This window comes from Calliphora vicina, chromosome 3, assembly GCF_958450345.1.
Source record: "Calliphora vicina chromosome 3, idCalVici1.1, whole genome shotgun sequence".
NCBI lineage: Eukaryota > Metazoa > Arthropoda > Insecta > Diptera > Calliphoridae > Calliphora > Calliphora vicina.
Genome location: NC_088782.1, coordinates 87,671,459 through 87,695,138, shown reverse-complemented (window position 1 = coordinate 87,695,138; position 23,680 = coordinate 87,671,459). Strand labels below are relative to the sequence as shown.

The window sequence follows — 23,680 nt, the reverse complement described above, 5'->3', positions numbered from 1 at the left end:
TTATATAACCAACAAATTTATTATTCTAACATGTATACATTTAAGTCTAAACTACATACTTTATATACAACATTAATTAATAAATAATCTTTAAATGTATAATTGTTAATCGACCTTTTCTTTAATTTTCATAGATAGTTATATAGTTTCCTATATACAGGCTTTCAAGGTCAGTGATTTGATGTAAATAAAAGATTATTTATATCATTTTCAATATAATCCGACGTTTCGTTGGTATTATTTCCAACTTCTTCAGGGATTGAATTTTATTTTAATCTGGTAACATTATAAATATACAAAAGGAAAATTCTGGTCAATAACAACAATAATTATAATCTACATATTCAACAAATTTACTTACATATAATCTTTTTTGTCAAGTTTACATCATTTATAAAATATATCACAGTTTTTTGTATAAGTGGACAACACAACACAAAACTTAAAAATATTAAAATAAATGTATGCAAAAATAAATAAAATATCACAGTAAATTTGTCTTATTCGATCACAGTTGTTGTTATTACTAAAATATTGCAATGGTGTAGATTGCATTTGTATTATCTTTATCCTCTTTTGTATTTATTGCACTTTCTGATTTTTGCTGTATTCTCAAGCTCTCCAACGTATATCTCTTATTTTCCCTTTTTTCCTTATCTAAAATCTTCACTCTTTCAAAGTTTGGTTTGTGTCCGTTTTCAATGCAGTGTTGTGATAGTGCAGTTGATTGTTTTTCTCTCTTTATGTCCGCCTTATGTTCATCTATTCTCACACCTAAATTTCTCTTTGTTGTGCCAATGTACACTTTCCCACACACCTCACTGTCTCCGCCATCACATTCAATTTGATACACTACATCACCTTGTTCTCTGCACTCAATTTTCGTCTTTGTTTGTGTAAATAAGCTGTGTATTGTTCTGTTTGGTTTATGTGCAAATATTATTTGTTGGTCTTTTATCATCTCTCTCAATTTGTTGTTCTCAGTTAGTCTTGGGATAAAAGGTATACTGTAATATTTGGCGTTGCCAGATGTGTCCTCCTTACTCCCATTTTTAACCTTAATTATCAGTTTATCCACTAGATCATTTGGAAAGTCATTTTTCCTCAGTATAATCTTAATTTTCGCCATATTTCCTATTTCAAATTGTCGGTCACTCATCTTCATAACTTTGTTAATTAGATTCATCGCTGTATTCATCTTTTGTCTCATGGGTTGTGTTGAGTGGAAATTCAATAATCGTCCAGATGCAATTGGTTTCATATACCAATCTGTTATTATCCTCTGGTTATTCCTATGTATTCTCATATCAAGGTATGGTATAGAGTTGTCCGTTTCTCTCTCCAGCGTAAATTTCAACTTGTTGTGATATGAGTTAAATGTCTTTAGTATCATGTCCTCATCCTCATATTTTATTATAGCAAATAAATCATCGACATATTTTGTGATGAGTTTTATTTTAATATTTCTCTCCTGTAGCTCCGCTAATGTTTGATCCAGTAGGCAGTCCAATATTATATCAGCAACTGTCGGTGATAAAGGGTTTCCCATTGGCATACCATATGTCTGGTGGTATAATTTGTCTTCATGTACAAAATAATTATTGTCATTCAAGCAGAATTGAAGTATCTTCAGAAATTGTGTTCTTGGTATTTTGGTGTGATTCTGTAGTGAACTCCATTTTGCCATAATATTGCTTATAGCTAGGTGTATAGGTATGTTTGTAAATAACGATACCACGTCCAAAGATATAAGGATCTCATCTTCGTCCAATGTAAGTGTATCCAGTTTCATCTTTAATTCCAGGGAGTTCCTTATATTATATTTTTCCTGTATAATGTTCTTCAATATCTTCCCAATATGTTTCGATAATTCGTAACAGGGTACTCCTACCGATGATGATATTGGACGAAGTGGATTGTTAAGTTTATGGATTTTAGGAAGTCCATAAAGCCTGGGGGCCGTTGCTGCGTTTGATGTTAATACTCTCTTATCATAAATACTTATATATTCTTTCTTATATAGGTCCATAATAAGATTGTTGTTTGCCCTCTGTAATTTTTGTGTCGGGTCTATCAAAATTCGTTTGTATGTGTTTCTATCTTTCAATAACTCATCCATTCTCTCGTAGTAGTCCTTTTTGTACATTAAAACTGTCTTGTTTCCCTTGTCTGCTTTAGTTATGATTATCTTATCCTTATATCGTTTCAAGAATCTTCTTGTATCGTCATAAATGTTTAGTATGAATTTATCTTTGTCATTATTCCTCATTGTTCTTCGGTGCGTCATAATTCTGTTTGCTATCTTAGATCTGATGATATCCTTTTCTCTATCATCCGTGAGGGTTTGTACCCATTGTTCCAAATCTGCTATCAATCCGATCGTAGAAAAATTCCCGTTACTGATTGGTTGTATGGATGAAAAAAGATACATTTGTGATAATAAAATAGACACTATTGCATGGGGTCATTTTATAATTGATGTATTAATGGATGAGAGCTAAATAGTTGTTCACATTCAAGATTAATATATATATAATATATATATATATATATATCCCACTAAGGGACTAAAAATATCTTAAAGGAATGGACCTAGGCTTTCTTTTGAGCAAAAAAAAAAATTAAAAAAGGGCCCATATTGGAAAAAAATTTTGATTTTGCAAAAAAAAATTAAAAAATTGTATGTCTTGCGTTACAAAATATTTATTTTGATAGATATCCTACTCGCATCCCACTAAGGGACTAAAAATATCTTAAAGGAATGGACCTAAGCTTTCTTTTGACTATAAAAAAAATTTTAAAAAAAGGGCCCATTTGGAAAAAAAATCGTATTTGCAAAAAAAATTAAAAAATTGTAAGTCTTGAGTTAAAAAATATTTATTTTGATAGATATCCCACTCGCATCCCACTAAGCGACCAAAAGGGTCTTCAAGGATAATATCTAAGCTTTTGTTTGACCTAAAAAAAAAGATTAAAAAAGGGTCCATTTTGAAAAAAAAAAGTCAACAAAGTTTTTGATTTTGCAAAAAAAGTCAAAAATTTTATGTTTTGAGTTACAAAATATTTATTTTGATAGATATCCCACTCGCATCCCACTAAGCGACCAAGTAGGTGTTCAAGGAAAATATCTAAACTTTATTTTAAGAAAAAAAAAAAAAAAGGGCGTATTTTAAAAAAAAGTCAAAAAAGTTTTTGATTTCGGAAAAAAAATATTAAAAATTTTTTATTTTTTTTTTAAATATTTTTTTTCGAAAGATCGAAGAAATAGCTATCTATACTATTTGGGACACATTTTGCTAAGAACAATAGGTAATAAGTTACATGGATAAGAACAAACCCCTGTTTGACCAAATTGTCAAAATTTTACCCCCTATAACTCAGAGAGTTCTCGACCGATGTTGTTGAAAAATTGTGTCTGAGTTACTATCCAATAGAGCTAACCTTGGTGCAAATTTCATCCCGATCGGAAGACATCGATTTCAAAAGTTGGTTCACTTGACATGAAATCCCCCATATATATATTAATCTTGAATATATTATTTATTTATTTATTTAGATATTTATTATAATTAAAATTACAATAAATCTTATAACTAAAAAGCACTAGCAACTTAGGCTATCGGCTTATTGAATATATATAAAATCTCAAATATACCTAAAACATACAAATATATATTTATAGAAAAAACAAATTAGTTTCTTCTTATACTATATTATTAATAAAGAAAAACAATAAAAAATTATTCAATTAAAAAGGAGATTGTACTTTATTTATTCTTTTCAGATATTTGATATAAAAATTCAAGACATAAGTGTCCACAATTAAATGAATCATAATTCTGATGACGATTGTAGTTATATTTAATATTTTTCCCTAAATATTCGACTAATTCCAATGGAGGTTGTAAATTTCCAAAGCTGTCGAAATATTCCTTTTGTTGTTTATCTTTATAATATGCCACCCAATGTGTTCCAGTTCCGGTTATAGAATCTAAATTAACTATTCCACATTCTGATTTTCTTGAGCGTTTTGGTAGTGAGTCTAACATAAAAACTCCTCTAAAATTTGGAATATTTGATGCAAACATTTTCAGGTCAACATCGCTTAATGGTCTCTTAGGTAGCATCTTTACAAATTTTTTGATTTTTCTTCACAAACTAATCCATATCCTTTTTTATATGGTCTGAGGTATAAACCTTTCCCCATTGCAACAGCTTCCATCGTTTTATTATGTCTAATCGCTTCATCAAGTTGAGTTTTAGCATTTTTTGCAGCATTTACAGCTTTAGCTATGGCAGCACCTCCAGCCGATAGACTACCAATTGCTCCCAGAGCAGTCAAAATGGGTATTAAAGGTAAAAACCCTCCAATTTTGGGTACATTTATTACTCGCGGTATTACAACTTGTGACTTTTTTCCCTTAAATGATTTTTTTACGATTTTGCGGGCAATCTTAATAGCAGAATTTATATCTTGGGGTTTTTCCTTATTTAAAATTTTTGTTGCCGTTTTAATTGTTGTATTGAAAAGTTTTCTTCCATTAGATTTATTTATTAACCTTTTCTTCTCTATCCCCATACCAAATTTAGTTTTAGCTTTCATTATGTTAGCGGTCAAATATGCAAATGATTTTTCTCCAAGACTGCTATCTTTTGAAATAACTCGATCCCAAGCTTTATTTTCAAGAATTTTATCTGCTTGATGTCTTATATTTATATCTTTACTTTTGGAATATGCTATATCGTGATCTTTGCAAGCAGCATCTAATAAATTTATTCCTGGATCAAATCGATTTAAACGTTTTTGTAGTTTTGTACCAGGACCACAGTATTGATATCCAGGAAAATGTAGTTCAATAGGTAGATTGTTTATTAATTTATCTACTAAACCTCTCCCAATGACAGCTCTTTTACAATTAACGTAATTCTTATAGTGTATTACCATGTTATTATTATTATATTCTATAAGAAAAAAGTTATTATGAGTTATTGCATTCAGTTGTAAAGATGCGTTTAGTTAAACAACATAAAAGTATTTTAATTCGCAATATAGATTCTTCAGCGAATATCAATTCAGAAATAAAACATAGTTTTTTATTACCGAATTCTATTCGTGCACTGATAGTTGGTCCTTCGAATTGTGGAAAGACTAATGTTATGATTGGATTATTAGAAAGTCTAAACGGGGTTAAATTTGAAAATATCTATTTATACTCGAAATCATTAGATCAACCAAAATATAACTATTTGAAGAGTCTTATATCATCAATTAAAGGAATGGGTTATTTTACATTTTCAGATAATGATCGCTAGATAAAGCAAAAAGAAACTCAATTATGATATTTGATGATGTTGCATGTGAAAAACAGAATAATATATGCGAATATTTCTGTATGGGTCGACATAAAAATGTTGACTCATTCTATTTATGTCAAACATATACAAGAATTCCAAAACATTTAGTTAGAGATAATGCTAATATGATTATAATGTTTAAACAAGATGAAATGAATATGAGACATGTTTATAGCGATCATGTTGCTGGCGATATGAGTTTTGAAAAGTTTCATGAAATTTGTCGAGAATGTTGGAAGGATAAATATGGATTTTTGGTGATTAATAAAGATGACGAATTGAATAACGGACGCTATCGAAAGCTGTTTAATTATTTTATAACAATATAAATTATTATAAATTGTATATTGATATTAGTATAACAGTAACGTTTGAACAATATACAACATTACTAATATCTTTATCAGATAAATCATAATAAATCCTTACTATCTGATATTTGTTATCTAAAATTGTCTACCCTGATATCTGATACCTGATTATCTGATTTATTTTCTAATCCACTAAACTGATCTGATCGTATAGCTAATCTAATATCTGAAACATAATTTAGTAATATCTAAACCAAATAACTAAAAAAAAAAAACACAAAAATGAATGAAAAAGTTTTAAAGGAGTTGATAAAAACCAGAAATGTATTAAAGAAAAAGTTTCGTAGTATTAAAATTGGTGAAGCAGATGCGAATAAACAACTAAAAGATACATTTAAAACCATAACAGAACCTTTGAATAATTTCATTAATAAATCTAACATTGTTAGAAATATCCCTAAAACCGAAAGAAAAGAAATTAAAAATGAAATCATAAATAATACAAGCCTTATGTCTAACAAATTTCTGATGAATGTGGATACAAGTACTCCAAAGAAACTTGTTGAAGATACATTATTAAATACAACCCACTCAGTTGATCAGGATGATGATGATGATTTTTACTCTCAATCAGAAACTGAAAATTTAAATAGTGATATGGATTTATTACATTTGGAAAAAAATAATCAGTTAGACAATCTCTATGGCCCACATAAAGATGATAATAATGAGTGGAAATTTGGTGATAGTAAAATCAAATTTAATGAAGATAAAATTCAAATTGGTAATCAAATATGGGCCCTTACACCAGGTTTATTTTCATTAATGTTTCATAAAACACCAAAGAACTACGATAAATCAGAATTAGAAATTTATAAAAAGATTCTGATTAATACTAACGCGTATAAAAGAGATTATAGATCTGATGGTCAAATAAAGGGCACGAAAGCCTATAAATACAAACACATTATTGGAAAATTATTTAAAGAAAAATCTTCAAACAAATCCTTAATATTACCATCACCAATTACAACAACAACAGATAATTATTTAGGAAATGGAATCATGAACTTAAATATACATAGACCCAACTATATATACTGGGATGATCCAAATGAGTTAGTAGATCGACTTAAACTATTGCTAGCATCACAAGCAGCAGATCATAGCAATCATAATAACGAAATTGTATCAATCATTGAAGAATTATATGAAGCTAACATTATTGAATAACATTACTATATGAACAAACTATGTCTATTGATAAATTTGGACACTCCTTAATGACAGAAGTGATATAATTTCAATGAAAAATGCACATAAATTGTTGGGGTTCTTTATAGATATGGACAACAACATTGACGTTCAAAGCAAAAGAATTAGAAATGTTGCAAATGCTTTAGAAGAGAATGATGTTGTTAATAAAATGTTTTTGCAATCTCAGATTGAAAAGGCACAAAAGGAAATAATGAACCATTTAGGAAAGAATATTAATGAAATTCAAGATGTAATTTTAAATATACAGTTATATTTTGAAGAACAAATCAAAATATTAAAAGAAATCATTTATACACATAATAATTTAGAACACATCACAATAGGTGAAAGTACATCAGTAGATAACAATCCATACGAAATTGTTTTCAATAAAGATTAAATAATGCTTACAAAAAAAGACTTAGTAAATGAACTACATAAACAATCTCGAAAAAATTTAAATATAAGCATATTTTTGAAAAGGGGTATACACCAAACTGGACAACAGAAATTTTCAAAATAATAACAGTAAAAAATACATATCCTACAACATATATATTAGAAGACTATCGTGGAAATTCAATAGAAGGCGGATTCTATGGTGAGGAACTTTGTAAAACTCAATTTCCGGATACGTACCTTGTTGAAAAGATTCTAAGAACTAAAGGAGAAAAGGCGTATGTAAAATGGTTGGGATTTTCAAATCAACATAACTCTTGGATTAATAAAAATGAAATACTATAATTATAAGAAAAATTATGAATGTATTTAATCTTATTTATAATAAAATAAATAAAACCTTTTAATAAAGCAACATTATACCAGATTTGTTTTATTTACAATCCAGCTGGCATAATGTCAATAACATTAACTCTTAGCTCTAACTCATCTGAGTTAACAGCCAATTATTTTCCTAGAATTGATTTGGATAGTGAATATGAGTGCGCTCTAACTGATTTTCATTCATACAATAGTATTCCTAATGTAGATGTTTATAATAATTTGTTTCGTATTGGTGAATATGTAATTGAAATTCCAATTGGATCGTATGAATTAAATGATATAGTTGATTATATTAAAGAACAATATAAACGATATAGTCCAAAAAATGAAATTAATATAGAAGCAAATAATAATACAATGCAAGTTAAAATTTTTAGCTCTAATGATCCAATCTATTTTAATAAAACAAACACGATTGGTAATCTTTTTGGATTTAAAAATAAAATTCTTTATGCAAACGAAGTCTACTACTCAGATCTTCCAGTTAATATTTTTAAAGTAAATGTTTTACGAATTGAAAGCAATATAGTCGTCAACACGTATATGAATAACTCTAGAGCACATACATTACATGAATTTGCGCTTAATGTACCTCCTGGGTATAAAATAGATGAGAATCCTAGAAATCTCATTTATTTACCAGTCAACTGTCGAGAGATAAGTAGTCTAACTTTACGAGTAGTTGATCAACACGGAGATTTAGTGAACTTCCGAGGAGAGGAAATCACAATTCGAATCCACTTAAAACCGACAAAATAATGCTAATTTACAATAAGAATATTTCAAAAAATAATATTTCTTATCATCGCAATAAATTATTCAACAATATATCTCAATTACACAAATCACTACCACATATAAAATTAACTCAAGCAAACAAAAATTTTCTCAAATTATTGAATTTTAAATTAAAAAAAACATGAATTTTGTAATAGATATTTTAGAAAAACCGATTTCTGATGAGAATATTATAAAAAAAGATTATCATACTTATTCACCATATCTTCAGTCTTACAACAGTAATGATGAAATTAGAATTTCAATACAAAATCAAGATTTATATGTTTTACCTGGTGAAAGTTTTATATATGTAGAGGGGTTCGTTACTGATGCTAACAATACAAAATTGATAACTACTTCATCCAATTTTAAAGTGAAGAATAATTTTCTTGCCTATCTCTTTGATGAAATTCGTTATGAGCTTAATGGTATTGAGATAGATCGTACAAGACATTTGGGAACATCCAGCACCATTAAAAATTTAGTTTCATTATCACCAACGGATAGTAATGCTATGGAAAATTCAGGATGGAACAAAATTGACGATATTAAACTTATTAATGGATATTTTAATTTCTATGCTCCACTGAAAATGTTATTGGGATTCGCAGAAGACTATAATAAAATTATATTAAATGGTAAACATGAGTTGATTCTTTTGCGTAGTAAAAATGATGCTGATCTTGTGTACTCATCTGTTTCCACTGAAAAACCAAAAATGACAATTTCAAATATTTCATGGAGAATACCACACGTTCAGTTATCTGATTTAAGTAAATTAAATATGATGAAGACAATCAACAGTGGTGCTTCTATACCAATAGCATTTCGTAGCTGGGATTGTCATATTAATCCACAACTAAATATAGGTGTTAATCATATATGGAATGTTAAATTAGCTTCAAATAGAGAACGTCCTCGTTTTGTATTGATTGCTTTTCAACATGAAGACAAATTCATTCATTGTGATTTAACTAATTTAAAAGTACATTTAAATTCTGAATCGTATCCATATGATGATCTAAATATTAAATTTAAGAATGAGCGTTTTGCGATTCTATATGATATGTATGCTAGATTTCAGAAAATTATTATTATATGAGAGATGCCAAACCACTACTCACTTCTCAAGAGTTTAAAAATAAAGCTCCGATAATTGTAATAGATGTACAACATCAAAACGAATCAGTTAGCAGTGGACCAATCGATATAAAAATCGAATTTGAAACAGATACTAATATTCCCGAAAAGACATCAGCTTATTGTATTCTTATTCACGATCGCATAATTGAATATAATCCATTAAGAGGACAAGTTATAAAAGTCTTATAAATCATACAACATGGTAAATACAATTTTTATCGATTTACAAGGATTTAAAGTCAACGGAAATATTTTTATTGCTAAAGAAGTTGCAGTTGTTTTTAATTCTAAAGAGTACATCAATTTCCTCATAAAACCACCATTTAATTTTAAGTGTTTATCAACAAATGAGAAATTATCATCACCTGAACTGGAATGATGGATCCATATCATTTAAGAGTCTATGTATTTTTTTAAAAGCTAATGTGAGATATTCTAAAGTATTTGTAAAAGGTGTTGAAAAACTAAATGGTTGGAAACAATTATACAACAAAGAGTATTTAATTCTAAAGTATTTGTAAAAGGTGTTGAAAAACTAAATGGTTGGAAACAATTATACAACAAAGAGTATTTAATGTTGAGGATATAGATTATATTAATTTTAAGCAATTAGAATCAAAATATCCATTCTGCAATTAGTGTAATTATCACAGTTATGCCTTAAGAAATGCTCTTTTACTTGAAAAAGAAATGAAATAATTTTTTTATATTTTTTTTTTATTTTCAATATACTATATAAATTTATTAAATATATACATATGTATTAATATATTCTTAAGTAATATTCAATAAAAAAATATGTATAAATAAATATCAAAAATAAAATTGTTTTTTTTTTATAATTCTGCCTCAGCTCTTGTCGCAACATCCACCAGTAATTGATCCTGACCATCAAACATAGCTAGGAAAAGCGACATGTCCAAATTGGGAAGAACTGTTACATCTTGTATTAAGGAACTGTCAGACGTTATCTTCTTTGGTTCTTTGTAGGACTTTGCTTTTTTATAAGCAAAGTTGTGAAACGACATAAAATGTCGTTTTTTGTTGCCAATATTTGAAAATGATATGTTTTGGCAAAACTCACAACTTAGGCTTTGAGCTTCCATTTTTGAAATGAATTAGATTATCGAAATTTAAGAATTCATACTTACAGAATTTGTTAAACAAATATTTTTATGTTATCCATGACCATACTTAACAATAATTTTTATAAGAAAGTTCAAAAACTTTACATATAAACAAAAAATATTAGAAATGCATTGTAAGCAATTTCTTAAGACAATTGTCACAGATTTTGTGTGGTCGGCTATTGCTAGTTTTATGGTTATTAGTAAATCAATACATTGTATAATAAAAAAAAAACACTTGAAGATTTTTTAAATGTCTGTGTAATTTGAAACTGAAATTAATTTGAAAAATATTCATGTTTTTTTTGTTTTTAATATAAACACAAATTTTTATTTCAGTAGTATTTAAAATACGGTCAATTAAAATTGTGTTTTTTTGAGTTTGCTGTTGTGAACAACTACATCTAGTTTTATGTTTCTTTTTATTACAATACATTGTATAATTTTTATTTCGATATTTTAATTGTTTGTGAATATAAATATAGAACACACAGAATTCGTTTGTGTTTTTTTTTTTTTTTAAGTACAGTTGCGTTCAATTTAGTGGTATAACAAAGAATTTGTAGAAGCAAACAAAAATTTGGAAAATAAATAAAAACATTCTTAAAAAGGACAATAAAACAAAAACTTTTTTATAATTTTTATATATGTAGGTTTTATTATTATTTTTTACAATATTTACTTAATAAATGTATATACATAAATAAATTTAAAAAAATACTATATAAAAATTAAAAACTTTTCGATAATAAATAATATTTTTTTATTATGTCATTTATCTTGCTTTTAAGTCTATCGTATGCTATATAACTGCATGTGTCAGGACCTTCAGTACCGATTTTCCTCGACCAAGGACAATTTTTATAGTGAGCACCATGTTTAGAACTTATAATCATTATTAGTTCTTGTCCATCCAATTTTAAAAATTCATCTATTAAATCCTTATGTTCAGGAAAAATGTCATTTTCAAAATCTTTTAAAAACTTGAGGATTTTTTGTTCCATATTTGTATTTGATATGTCTTCTATAATTCCTTAAGATTGAATGACCATAGCTTTTTTAATTTATAATACTTATATAGAATTTTTATTCAAAACTTTTATTTTTATACAAATATATGTATATACATTATCTATATACTATTTTTTAGATACATATAACATATATATAGATAATTAAATATTATTGTTAATATATTCTTGGTATTTTTGTTGCTTCCCAACTAAAAAAAGGTTGAGAATTAGGGATGAAAAAGTCTTCTTCAGCATCTTTATCATTGGGATCCACTGGGATTGCCTCTTCCAATTCTAATATATAAGAGTTGTTCTCCAACTTCTTTGTTAAATTAAATTTTTCATCGCCAGTACCTACAATTATTTTATCCTCCAAGCTATTGTAACGCTTAGGGAGATACAGCATTCCATCCTCTAGTTCTGCAATCACCACATTTCCATATTTGTTTCTATGACGAAACATATTCAAAATTTTATATGACTTTGATGGTTGCAAGTCCTTAACCGATAAATATGATTTTGCTTTTAATTTATTAAAAGCGGTTACAATCTCGGCGTTTGTAATTGTATCGGAACTCATATTTACTCTATTTAGAACCTTCTATGAACGAATGCAATTATATTGTTTTAAAACCTAGTATTTATAACAATTATTTTCAATAAGTTTAGTTTTTTATTTAAAAATACTCAATTTATAGATCTATAAAATCTACGAATAAACATTTTTAAATTTTGTTATTAACATAAAAAGTACTCAATACTTGAATAAATACCAAAAAAAGGTGTGAGAAATAGAGAAAAAATTAATCAAAAACCTACTCCAAAAAAAGGTTTGAGAAATGAATAACCTTTTCAACAGAAAAAAATATATTATAAGAAAAATATATATTTATCCCAATTCATAACAAAAATTATTCTCCCATACAGATTCTAAACACAAAATTTATAATCCAAAATTCAATTTTATATCCCAAACAATATTTTATATGAGAGAAAAAAAATTTTCCTTATGGAAAAAATACATAAAGTAGGCACAGAAATCAAACAAAATACACTCCCATAGAGATTGTAAATTTCAAATTTACTATCCCAAAATCAATTTTATATGGGAGAAAAAATTTCTAATTATTCTCCCATACAGATACTAAACACAAAATTTATTATCCCAAACTCAATTTTATATGAGAGAAAAAAATTCTCTGTGTTAGTATCCCCATATTACTACTACTCACAACAAAGGTGAAGGGTATATAAGATTCGGCATAACCGAAGCACTCTTACTTGTTTAAATTATTGTTGGGGTTTACAACCTTCGAAAATTTATACAATCTAGAACTTATGACTCTTCTAGGAAAAGTTGTATGAGTTTCAATATTTGAGTACTGGGTAACACTATTTAATTGCTTAAGTAATGATGATTTGTAGGAATTCAATATTTGTCTGTAAATGTAGAATCTATACAAATAGCACTATGCGGCCCAGTTTATTTCCTCTTTGCAAGGTTTTTGGAATATTTTTGGAATTTATGTTTTTATCACTTGTTTCAACAATAGACTCCAAATTTGACTGAAGTAGTACTCTTTTGTTTAGAATTTGATTTGCAACATTAATATTACTCGTATCAAAAGAATCATTTCCGTTATTAATCACTCCAAATGTTCTGGGAATTGATATATGTTTCCTATCCATTTGTTGCATTTGAAATAATCCTATTATTGGATATGTTATCTTTCTTCTATTGGTTGATTCGTTGGGTACATTATTTATTATCTGTAAATATATAAGAAATTAAAATTTATAATTAATAGTAAATATAACTGCAGTTTTATAAAACAAGCACAAATACATGTATTATGTATAACTTCTAAAAAAATATAAATATCTAGAATATAAAAAATATTATCCTGCTACTGAAATACTGTAATATACAATATAAACGCATCTTATTTTCTGCTTTATCCTAACTGATGAACTAAGAATAAATAGGGTTGGAAGTTTGACGTAGAAGGTAGTTTAGAAAGATAAGAATCTTGAACTCGTTTGATGCAACTATAGTGCGATCTCTGAGAGAGCTCGATATAAATCGAGAGAAGATAAAACCGACACCAAAAGTAATAAGTTTTGATAGAAGCGCACTATGCCAAACCCTATCAAACGCCTTAGAAATGTCTAGAGACACCATTTCACTTTCGCCAAAACGGTGAATGAAATGACACCATTTTTCCGATAGGAAGGCTAGAAAGTCTCCGTAGAGCGTCTTCTACGAAAGTCATACTGCCGGTCGCGGAGTAGATTGTTCGACTCTAAATATTACACAAGATGGTAGTTAACCATAGTTAACCAAGTGTACTTCTTGCTCTCGTGAGAACAGGACGTACTGTTAATATGTCGGAAGTTAACAAAAATTTTGCTAAATGTAAATTATTTGCCATTGCATTTTTTATAATCATTGTGCTAATATGAATGCTTTAAAAGTAATAAATTACTATAAAAACATTGTTTATAATTGTAACAATTGTTTACCCTCTTCTTGTGAACTAGTTTCGACAGTATATATCAAGGCGAATTTACTGTACAGGTGGCGTTAACAGCACAACTGATCTACTTTTTTTTGTTCGCCTTGGGGGCAAACAAAAACAGCTGATCAGAGACCTGTGTCGAACACTTATATCGGCGGCGGAGGTTTGTGAAAAATGGTATGGCGGATTTGCTTAATTTTTCGAGACTAGAGCTTTTTTCAGCGACTCGACGGCTCGGCGTATGCGGCTAGTAGGGGTTCGGCGCAGGTCTCTACTGGTTGGTTACGACAGCACAATAAACACAGCTTACAGAGTAGTAATAGTTTAGGACATTTTTTGCTTGAATAGCAACAATAACAATTTTAAACCATTGTGAAATATTAGAACAATATGACAATATGTCATGATAAGAGACCTTGTGAATTGACCAAATGTTGTTATTGCAATGTTGTACTTGTTGTAATATCAACGCCACCTGTACAGTAAATTCGCCTTGGTTTATATATTGAACTCACTCAAAATCTTAAATCAAAAAATGTAAAAGAATCAAAAAATATTTTGACTGCAAACAATACATCTAATTTACAATGATTTTGTCGTTAATACAAATGATCTTCGTCAATCGCTCTCCCCAAATGAAGTTGTTTTTGCTGTTGATAATAATGAGAATAATCATAACGATAATTTATGTGCACTTTCTTCTAGTCATGCTTTAACAGAAAATAATATTGCTGAATCATATCAACATTCTGTAGCTGCGCTGTTACGTGCGGACTTAAATGTAACTTAATGTAAACCCATCCACTCGGGTACGCTTGCTTTAAGCACGATCTACCTCGTCAGATATGGGTGGCTTATTGTGGCTAGTTAAGTTAAGTGACATCTAGGTCCGCGCGTACACTAGCGCACAGTGGTATGAGAAAAAAAAAGTGGGAAATTAATCTGTAACTTCTAAACGCTTAATCCGATTTGAATGAAATTTCACATGCGCAAAGAGAAAGTGTTGTCGAGTTTAAGTTTTGAATTTGGACCTCAAGGGCCCACCAGGAGCGGGGCCAGGGGTGCCAAAAGTAGGACACCTCGGGTATGTTAAATTTAAAAAATGATTCTATTTCTTCGTTTGTGTTCCGATTTCAAAAAAATTACGTATATGGAATCTTCTCGTCGAGCTCTACATAAAACCTAGATATCAATTATCTCTTATAGCTTAGGAGATATTCGCAATTGAAAATTAAATTTTCAACATTGTTACCCACCCTACTCCAGTTTTTTGATGACCGCGGTTCCAAAAATTTCAAATCATGATTGGGTCCAAAGTTACATGCATTTAAATTTAAAAAAATTAAAAAAGCCGATTTTTTGCTATTTTTTGAGAAAAAAGTACTTTTATTCTTTTTAAGTTATCTAAAAAATGTCTAAGAGGATTTTAATAGTTTCTAAGATGGTTCTAGAATTTTCTTGAACTTCAGCTAGCAGCTTCTCGTTATTATCTCTAGAAGTTTCATTGGCTTCTTTAAATTTTTCCATCATAGCAGCAAACATTGTGGATAAATCCATGCTGCTGGTTGTTGAATGTGTAGAAACTTCCATTTCTTCCTTACTCGAACTCGTAAGTTCCAATATCAATATCACGCCGCTTGAATTCATCTATGAGCCTCTTCTGCAACTCTGCTTTGTTACCTGCAGTTGGTAGCTCCAACTTACTCAGTACTTTCTTGAGTTGTTCAACTTTTAGTTCCTCAAACTTCATGCTTATTAATTTGCAATCCCACTTCTGACACCAATTGTTACGTTTTAACCTTTTTAAAACGCTGGTTTATTTCCTTTAAATAAACCGGATACTTTTGATTGCAACTAAAAACCGTTTAGTAGTTTAAAAATTGTAACAACTCTTTATTTATTTAAAATGTACAACAACAGAATTAAATAGTCACTCAATGTTTTATTTTATACACGTGTATAAATTCTCAGAAACAGACACACTTTATAATGTACACGAATTCACTTGAAAAACACAGCACTCTTTAAGGCACTCAGTTGATGTTTATTCAAATAGCGTCTCTGATAAACTCACTCACTACTGCAACCTCTGCCACTATTTATAACACTGCCATCTGCACTCTAGATTTCTCTTTAACTGTCTAGAGGTTTTTTAATATATACGCCATCTGTGGTGTACTTTCTACAGTGTTCTTTAACTGAATATTCGAATATACGGTCGCAGCAAACAGCGTTGCCAACTTACGATCAATGGTCAACTGAAAGCTTTTATTCAATGTTAATAATGCCCACAGATATGTTACAGTTTTCTATTACAGCACTGTTATTTGAAAGCATTAGGCTACTTTTAAATCAGCCGTTAAAATCGTTATATTTGAATTCAAATACAATTTCGTAACAATATAATCTAACAAATATTATAAATTTTATGATGAATTCTATAACTAATTTTAAGATATTGAACATATTTAAGACAACCATTAAAAAATTTTACTCTGGCAATCTTCCATGTATATTCGAAAATCATAAACAGCTGACAACTGAAAACAAACCTGAAACCACAAAAGCAAATAAACTTTTTACAGCAGAAAAGGTGTCTCTAGATTTTTATTAAATTTTAAGTGTTTTTTTAATAAAACAAGTAATTCTATAAGAAAATTAATAAAGGACATATTGTTTAATTTATTTATATAATTCATTTTAATATTTTCCATGTAATAGCCGCAGAAGTAACCAAGTGAACATTAGTGACTTTGCTGAACGTTTTAAAATCACAAAATTATGTGCACAGAACACCATTTATGTGATTTCAAACCACTTTTATAAAATGTGATTTGCAGAACATACCTGTACATTCGTATTAAAAAATCAAAAAATTCAATAATAATATTATCGTCCGCTATCCTTTGTCCAGAATTTTATTTAATGTATTTTCACTGCATTCCTATCTTTCACTTATCATACAATTACGTACCTCAAAAAATAAAACTTCAATTTTATTGCTCTTAAATTCTTTATTAACACACACATTTTTATTTTGTACACCCAAATTAATGCACATGTTTTTCATAGTTTTTTTTTTAATTTTTCTACTCAGTGACTATATGCGGTAAAATATTTCCATATATGTGGCGGAAATCGTATTTTACATTTTTCAACTTCGTATGGTTTGGCAATCTACATTTAGCATCTTCCATATCCATTGTTTGAATTTTTTATTGCGCATATCGTTTGCAGTTTATTGTTTTCACGCTGCAATTAGTTTGCATGTATGATGTTTCTGTATATTATACACAAGCAATTTCATTTGTTTTTGCTGACCAAAAAAAATATAATTCGGCAGCAAATGTTTTAAAAAAGAAAAATTTTCATTTTATCTTCTAACTGCAACGTAAAATATTTTGTAAGGCAAAATATTTTTTTTAAAAAACTGCGACAAATATTTCTACCATGAAGCTTGTGCATATTTGGCATTGGTTTATAGTTGGTATATTTTCAGTATTTGTGCACATTAATACGAAAACAATTCATATTTATTGAGTAGTCGGTAGTTAAATGTAAAAAACGCTTAACTAAATTTTAAACCCTGTATATAAGTCAGAGATATTCACGCCATACAACAATTGTTTGAAAAATTTACACACATTTGTTATGCTCTTTTAAATACTTTTGTTCATTCATCGCTGAGCATGCGAAGAAAACACATGTGGCGGACTATCGTAATTTTTTTTCAGAAATTTATTAAGCATTGTTGTTGGTTGTTTTTGTTCGAAGCATAGCAAACACATGCGTTTCAATTAAAATTTAACAAAAAGTCAAAAATAAACACAAAATTTAAGAGAATTCCGGACTTACAATGTATATTTTTTCATTTCCTTAAAATTTAAATTTCATTCTTTAATAAATTGGTTTTATTTGACAAAAATTCTAAATCTAAACTTTTGAACATCACTGATATAAGTACACATAACATTCTCAATTTAGTAGAATTTCGGATGAATTCATGTAAATATGCTTATTATAAGTAAGTTTTTCACATGACTGCAGACGTTTCTTTTTTAAATTATTGTTGGGGTTTACAACCTTCGAAAATTTATACAATCTAGAACTTATGACTCTTCTAGGAAAAGTTGTATGAGTTTCAATATTTGAGTACTGGGTAACACTATTTAATTGCTTAAGTAATGATGATTTGTAGGAATTCATTGTGTACTCTAAAAAAGCTTTAAGTAACCAAAGGCAATATTTGTCTGTAAATGTAGAATCTATACAATTTGAATCACCCATTAGCACTATGCGGCCCAATTTATTTCCTCTTTGCAAGGTTTTTGGAATATTTTTGGAATTTATGTTTTTATCACTTGTTTCAACAATAGACTCCAAATTTGACTGAAGTAGTACTCTTTTGTTTAGAATTGGATTTGTAACATTAATATTACTCGTATCAAAAAAATCATTTCCGTTATTAATCACTCCAAATGTTCTGGGAATTGATATATGTTTCCTATCCATTTGTTGCATTTGAAATAATCCTATTATTGGATATGTTATCTTTCTTCTATTGGTTGATTCGTTGGGTACATTATTTATTATCTGTAAATATATAAGAAATTAAAATTTATAATTAATAGTAAATATAACTGCAGTTTTATAAAACAAGCACAAATACATGTATTATGTATAACTTCAAAAAACTATAAATATCTAGAATATAAAAACTATTATCCTGCTACTGAAATACTATAATATACAATATAAACGCATCTTATTTTCTGCTTTATCCTAACTGATGAACTAAGAATAAATAGGGTTGGAAGTTTGACGTAGAAGGTAGTTTAGAAAGATAAGAATCTTGAACTCGTTTGATGCAACTATAGTGCGATCTCTGAGAAAGCTCGATATAAATCGAGAGAAGATAAAACCGACACCAAAAGTAATAAGTTTTGATAGAAGCGCACTATGCCACTCCCTATCAAACGCCTTAGAAATGTCTAGAGACACCATTTCACTTTCGCCAAAACGGTGAATGAAATGACACCATTTTTCCGATAGGAAGGCTAGAAAGTCTCCGTAGAGCGTCTTCTACGAAAGTCATACTGCCGGTCGCGGAGTAGATTGTTCGACTCTAAATATTTCACAAGATGGTAGTTAACCATAGTTAACCAAGTGTACTTCTTGCTCTCGTGAGAACAGTACGTACTGTTAATATGTCGGAAGTTAACAAAAATTTTGGTAAATGTAAATTATTTGCCATTGTATTTTATATAATCATTGTGCTAATATGTATGCTTTAAAAGTAATAAATTACTATAAAAACATTGTTTATAATTGTAACAATTATTTACCCTCTTCTTGTGAACTAGTTTCAACAGTATATATCAAGGCGAATTTACTGTATAGGTGGCGTTAACAGCACAACTGATCTACTTTTTTTTGTTCGCCTTGGGGGCAAACTTGTCAAAAAGGCACCCTTATTTTGATAAGTTTTTTCATTTGCTTTATTATCTTTGGATGTTTTTTCTGGACTACCCAATTGCTAATCGATGTCCTCGCAAATAAATTTAGCGTTGATGTAAAATTAACGTTATTTTTATTGACTTTATTACATTTTTATTTTATTTTTTATTAAATGGATTTTATTTGTTTTTTTTCACAAATTTTTGTTTTGTTTTTTTTGACACTTTTGTCCCCCAAGCAACAATAAAACACAATAAGCTAATTCACAAGGTGTCCTAATTTCAGAAGTACTAAAATAATAACATAAAAAAATACGACTGTTGTGAACAACCCCTCATAACTAAGTGTGCTATTTGAAATCTAAATTAGCTGATATAAAAGACCGATACAAAATAAAACAATTACAAAAATTCCAAGTGAGAAAACTAAAATAATAATTATTTTCTATAGCGTCCATTAAATATTATTCTGCAACCACTTTTACGAAAACAAATAAAAATTTTGTTTAAAAAATAATTGTAAACAAAAACAGCTGATTATCAGAGACCTGTGTCTGACACTTTTATCGGCGGCGGAGGTTTGTGAAAAATGGTATGGATTCCGAATATTATCAGTGATTCGACGGCTCGGCGTATGCGGCTAGTAGGGGTTCGGCGCAGGTCTCTACTGGTTGGTTACGACAGCACAATAAACACAGCTTACAGAGTAGTAATAGTTTAGGACATTTTTTGCTTGAATAGCAACAATAACAATTTTAAACCATTGTGAAATATTAGAACAATATGACAATATGACATGATAAGAGACCTTGTGAATTGTCCAAATGTTGTTATTGTAATGTTGTACTTGTTGTAATATCAACGCCACCTGTACAGTAAATTCGCCTTGGTATATATATTGAACTCTCTCAAAATCTTAAATCAAAAAATGTAAAAGAAACAAAAAATATTTTGACTGCAAACAATACATCTAATTTACAATGATTTTGTCGTTAATACAAATGATCTTCGTCAATCGCTCTCCCCAAATGAAGTTGTTTTTGCTGTTGATAATAATGAGAATATTCATAACGATAATTTAAGTGCACTTTCTTCTAGTCATGCTTTAACAGAAAATAATATTGCTGAATCATATCAACATTCTGTAGCTGCGCTGTTACGTGTGGACCTAGATGTAACTTAATGTCCACCCATCCACTCGGGTACGCTTGCTTTAAGCACGATCTACCTCGTCAGATATGGGTGGATTATTGTGGCTAGTTAAACATTAAGTGACATCTAGGTCCGCGCGTAACACTGGCGCACAGTGGTATGAGCAAAAAAAAGAGGGAAATAAATCTGTAACTTCTAAACGCTGGACCTCAAGGGCCCACCAGGAGCGGGGCCAGGGGTCCCCAAAGTAGGACACCTCGGGTATGGTCAATTTTAAAAATGATTCTATTTCTTCATTTGTGTTCCGATTTCAAAAAAATTACGTATATGGAATCTTCTCGTCGAGCTCTACATAAAACCTAGATATCAATTATCTCTTATAGCTTAGGAGATATTCGCATTTGAAAATTAAATTTTCAATATTTTTAACCACCCTACTCCAGTTTTTTGATGACCGCGGTTCTAAAAATTTCAAATCATGACTGGGTCCAAAGTTACATGCATTTGAATTTAAACAAGTAAGAGTGCTATATTCGGCTATGCCGAATTTTATATACCCTTCACCTTTGTTGTGGATGCATTATTATTTTTTATAATTAGTATACCTGTATGTATGTACATTGCCCACTTTCAGCGTACAGCATCATAAATTTATCAAGAACACAAAAAACAACAACAACGCCAAACGAAACAAAACACCAAAAGAAAAAACAAAAACAAAATACGCAAGCCAATGAAACCAACACACATCCAAACATACGTTTTATTGTATAAAAAACAACAACGCCAAAAGAAACAAAACACAAAAGAAAAACAAAATACTCAAAGCATGCACATCCAAACATACGATTTATTTCTTTTTTGTCAAAAAATCATACACACAACCAAACAAACGTTTAGTTGTATAAAAAACAACAACAACGCCAAAAGAAACAAAACACAAAAAAACAAAATACGCAAAGCATGCACATCCAAGCATACGTTTTGTTGCTTTTTTGTCAAAAAAACCAACACACAACCAAACAAACGTATAGTTGTATAAAAAACAACAACAACGCCAAAAGAAAAAAACACAAAAAAAACAAAATACGCAAAGCATGCACATCCAAAAACATACGTTTTGTTGCTTTTTGTCAAAGCATGCAATACATTGTGTTTTTTGATGAAATTTTCAGAGGTTGTCTCGGATTTTTGCTCATATCTCCGTTATTTATGGACGGATTTTGCTGATTTTAAATAGCAAAATTCTCGAAAGTATGTCTGACAGAATTGTTGAAGATTTGGATCCCGGAGATATCTGGGGCCTTCAGAAAATTGATTTCAACAGACAGACAGACAGACGGACCGACAGACGGACATGGCTTAATCGACTCCGCTATCTATAAGGATCCAAAATATATATACTTTATAGGGTCGGAAATGAAAAATGTAGAAATTACAAACGGAATGACAAACTTATATATACCCTTCTCACGAAGGTGAAGGGTATAAAAAGGCGATTTTTTGGGAAACCTTATGTTTTTTACGTTGCAAATTAATTAGCGAAAACTTAACACCTCGCAGAGAATTTACCTAACACTGTTATTCTACAGCCACTTTTTTACGATCAATCCTTAAATTTAAAAAAAGTAATATTTTATATAAAAAAATTCTTTATTTAAAAAATGTATAATAAATTAATATAATTTTGTAAAATAATCGGACTCACAGTAGTCCATATCTGAAATATAAAGTAAGTCTTTAAATTCATGAATATTTTCAAATGCTAATGTTCTGTAACAAATCCAACGTTTCCTTATTGTAGATAATACAGGATCAGAAGATAGAATTAAATTATTAAAAATATCTTCATTTTGGGACATTCTAGAACACTTCCTTGAGCTAAACTGATGAATATGCTTAAAGTCTCTATTCCTTGATTCTTGGGGTTCTTCTGTAAGCTCTCCTAAAGGCAAAATATTATGTTGAATTATCAGCACTCTCGGAATATAAACAAATCAACACGAGCAAAACCTCTTCGGAATATAAAAGTGTATTTATGGCATCGTTTGTTCCATTAAGAATTCGAAAGTATGCTGACAGCGATTCTCCATCAACCAGTTTCGATGACATTTGGAAGAATTCGACTCCAGGATCAAAAGCTTTTTGTAGGCCAATAAGCTTTGAATATATAAAGGAATCCAAAACAACAACACAAGATTTAATAAATTGTATTGAAGCGGAAATTAAAAACTTGGAACCGATAACAATCGAAACTGAAAATTATTCATTTAACATTTCCTTTGATTTAAAACTAACGATGATTGATGGGAAAGTTGGCAATGCTATTACAGGAACATCATCTACTTGGTACTGCTACATATGTGGTGACAAAAAATTCGAATTTTCGAATATTTCAAAGGAGAGGACAATTATGAGGAAACGCTAAAATTCGGAAAGTCACCCTTACATGCCCGCATACGATTTCTGGAACATTTTCTACATATATCATATGATTTAAAGTACAGAAGCATACCGGAAAACGCAAACAAAACAGCAAATAACAATAAAGAGCTAGTGCAAATGAGGCCAGTGAGAAAAGAGGAATTCAAAAAGCGGATGGGATTAATATTGACAAGCCACTCGCAGGATATGGAAGTACTAACGATGGAAATACCGTTAGGCGATTTTTCAAACATTTTGAAACTACCTCAGAAATAACCGGAATTAATAGTGAATTACTGCAAAAAGTTTTGAAATTATATCCCTGGAAAGAAATGACACCTATAGTTCACAAGATATTAT

General features: G+C 29.3%; 1 protein-coding gene across 1 annotated transcript in view; it reads right to left on the bottom strand.

Moving 5' to 3' along the window:
- Nucleotides 1-17,282: 17,282 nt before the first annotated feature.
- S1P (membrane-bound transcription factor site-1 protease) overlaps nt 17,283-23,680 on the bottom strand; it is a 166,974-nt gene continuing 160,576 nt past the window's right edge. Inside the window, exon 5 of the mRNA XM_065506241.1 lies at nt 17,283-18,881. Within this exon, the coding sequence (XP_065362313.1) occupies nt 18,264-18,881 (618 nt within the window). The 3' untranslated portion in view covers nt 17,283-18,263. The remainder of the gene's footprint in view (nt 18,882-23,680) is intronic.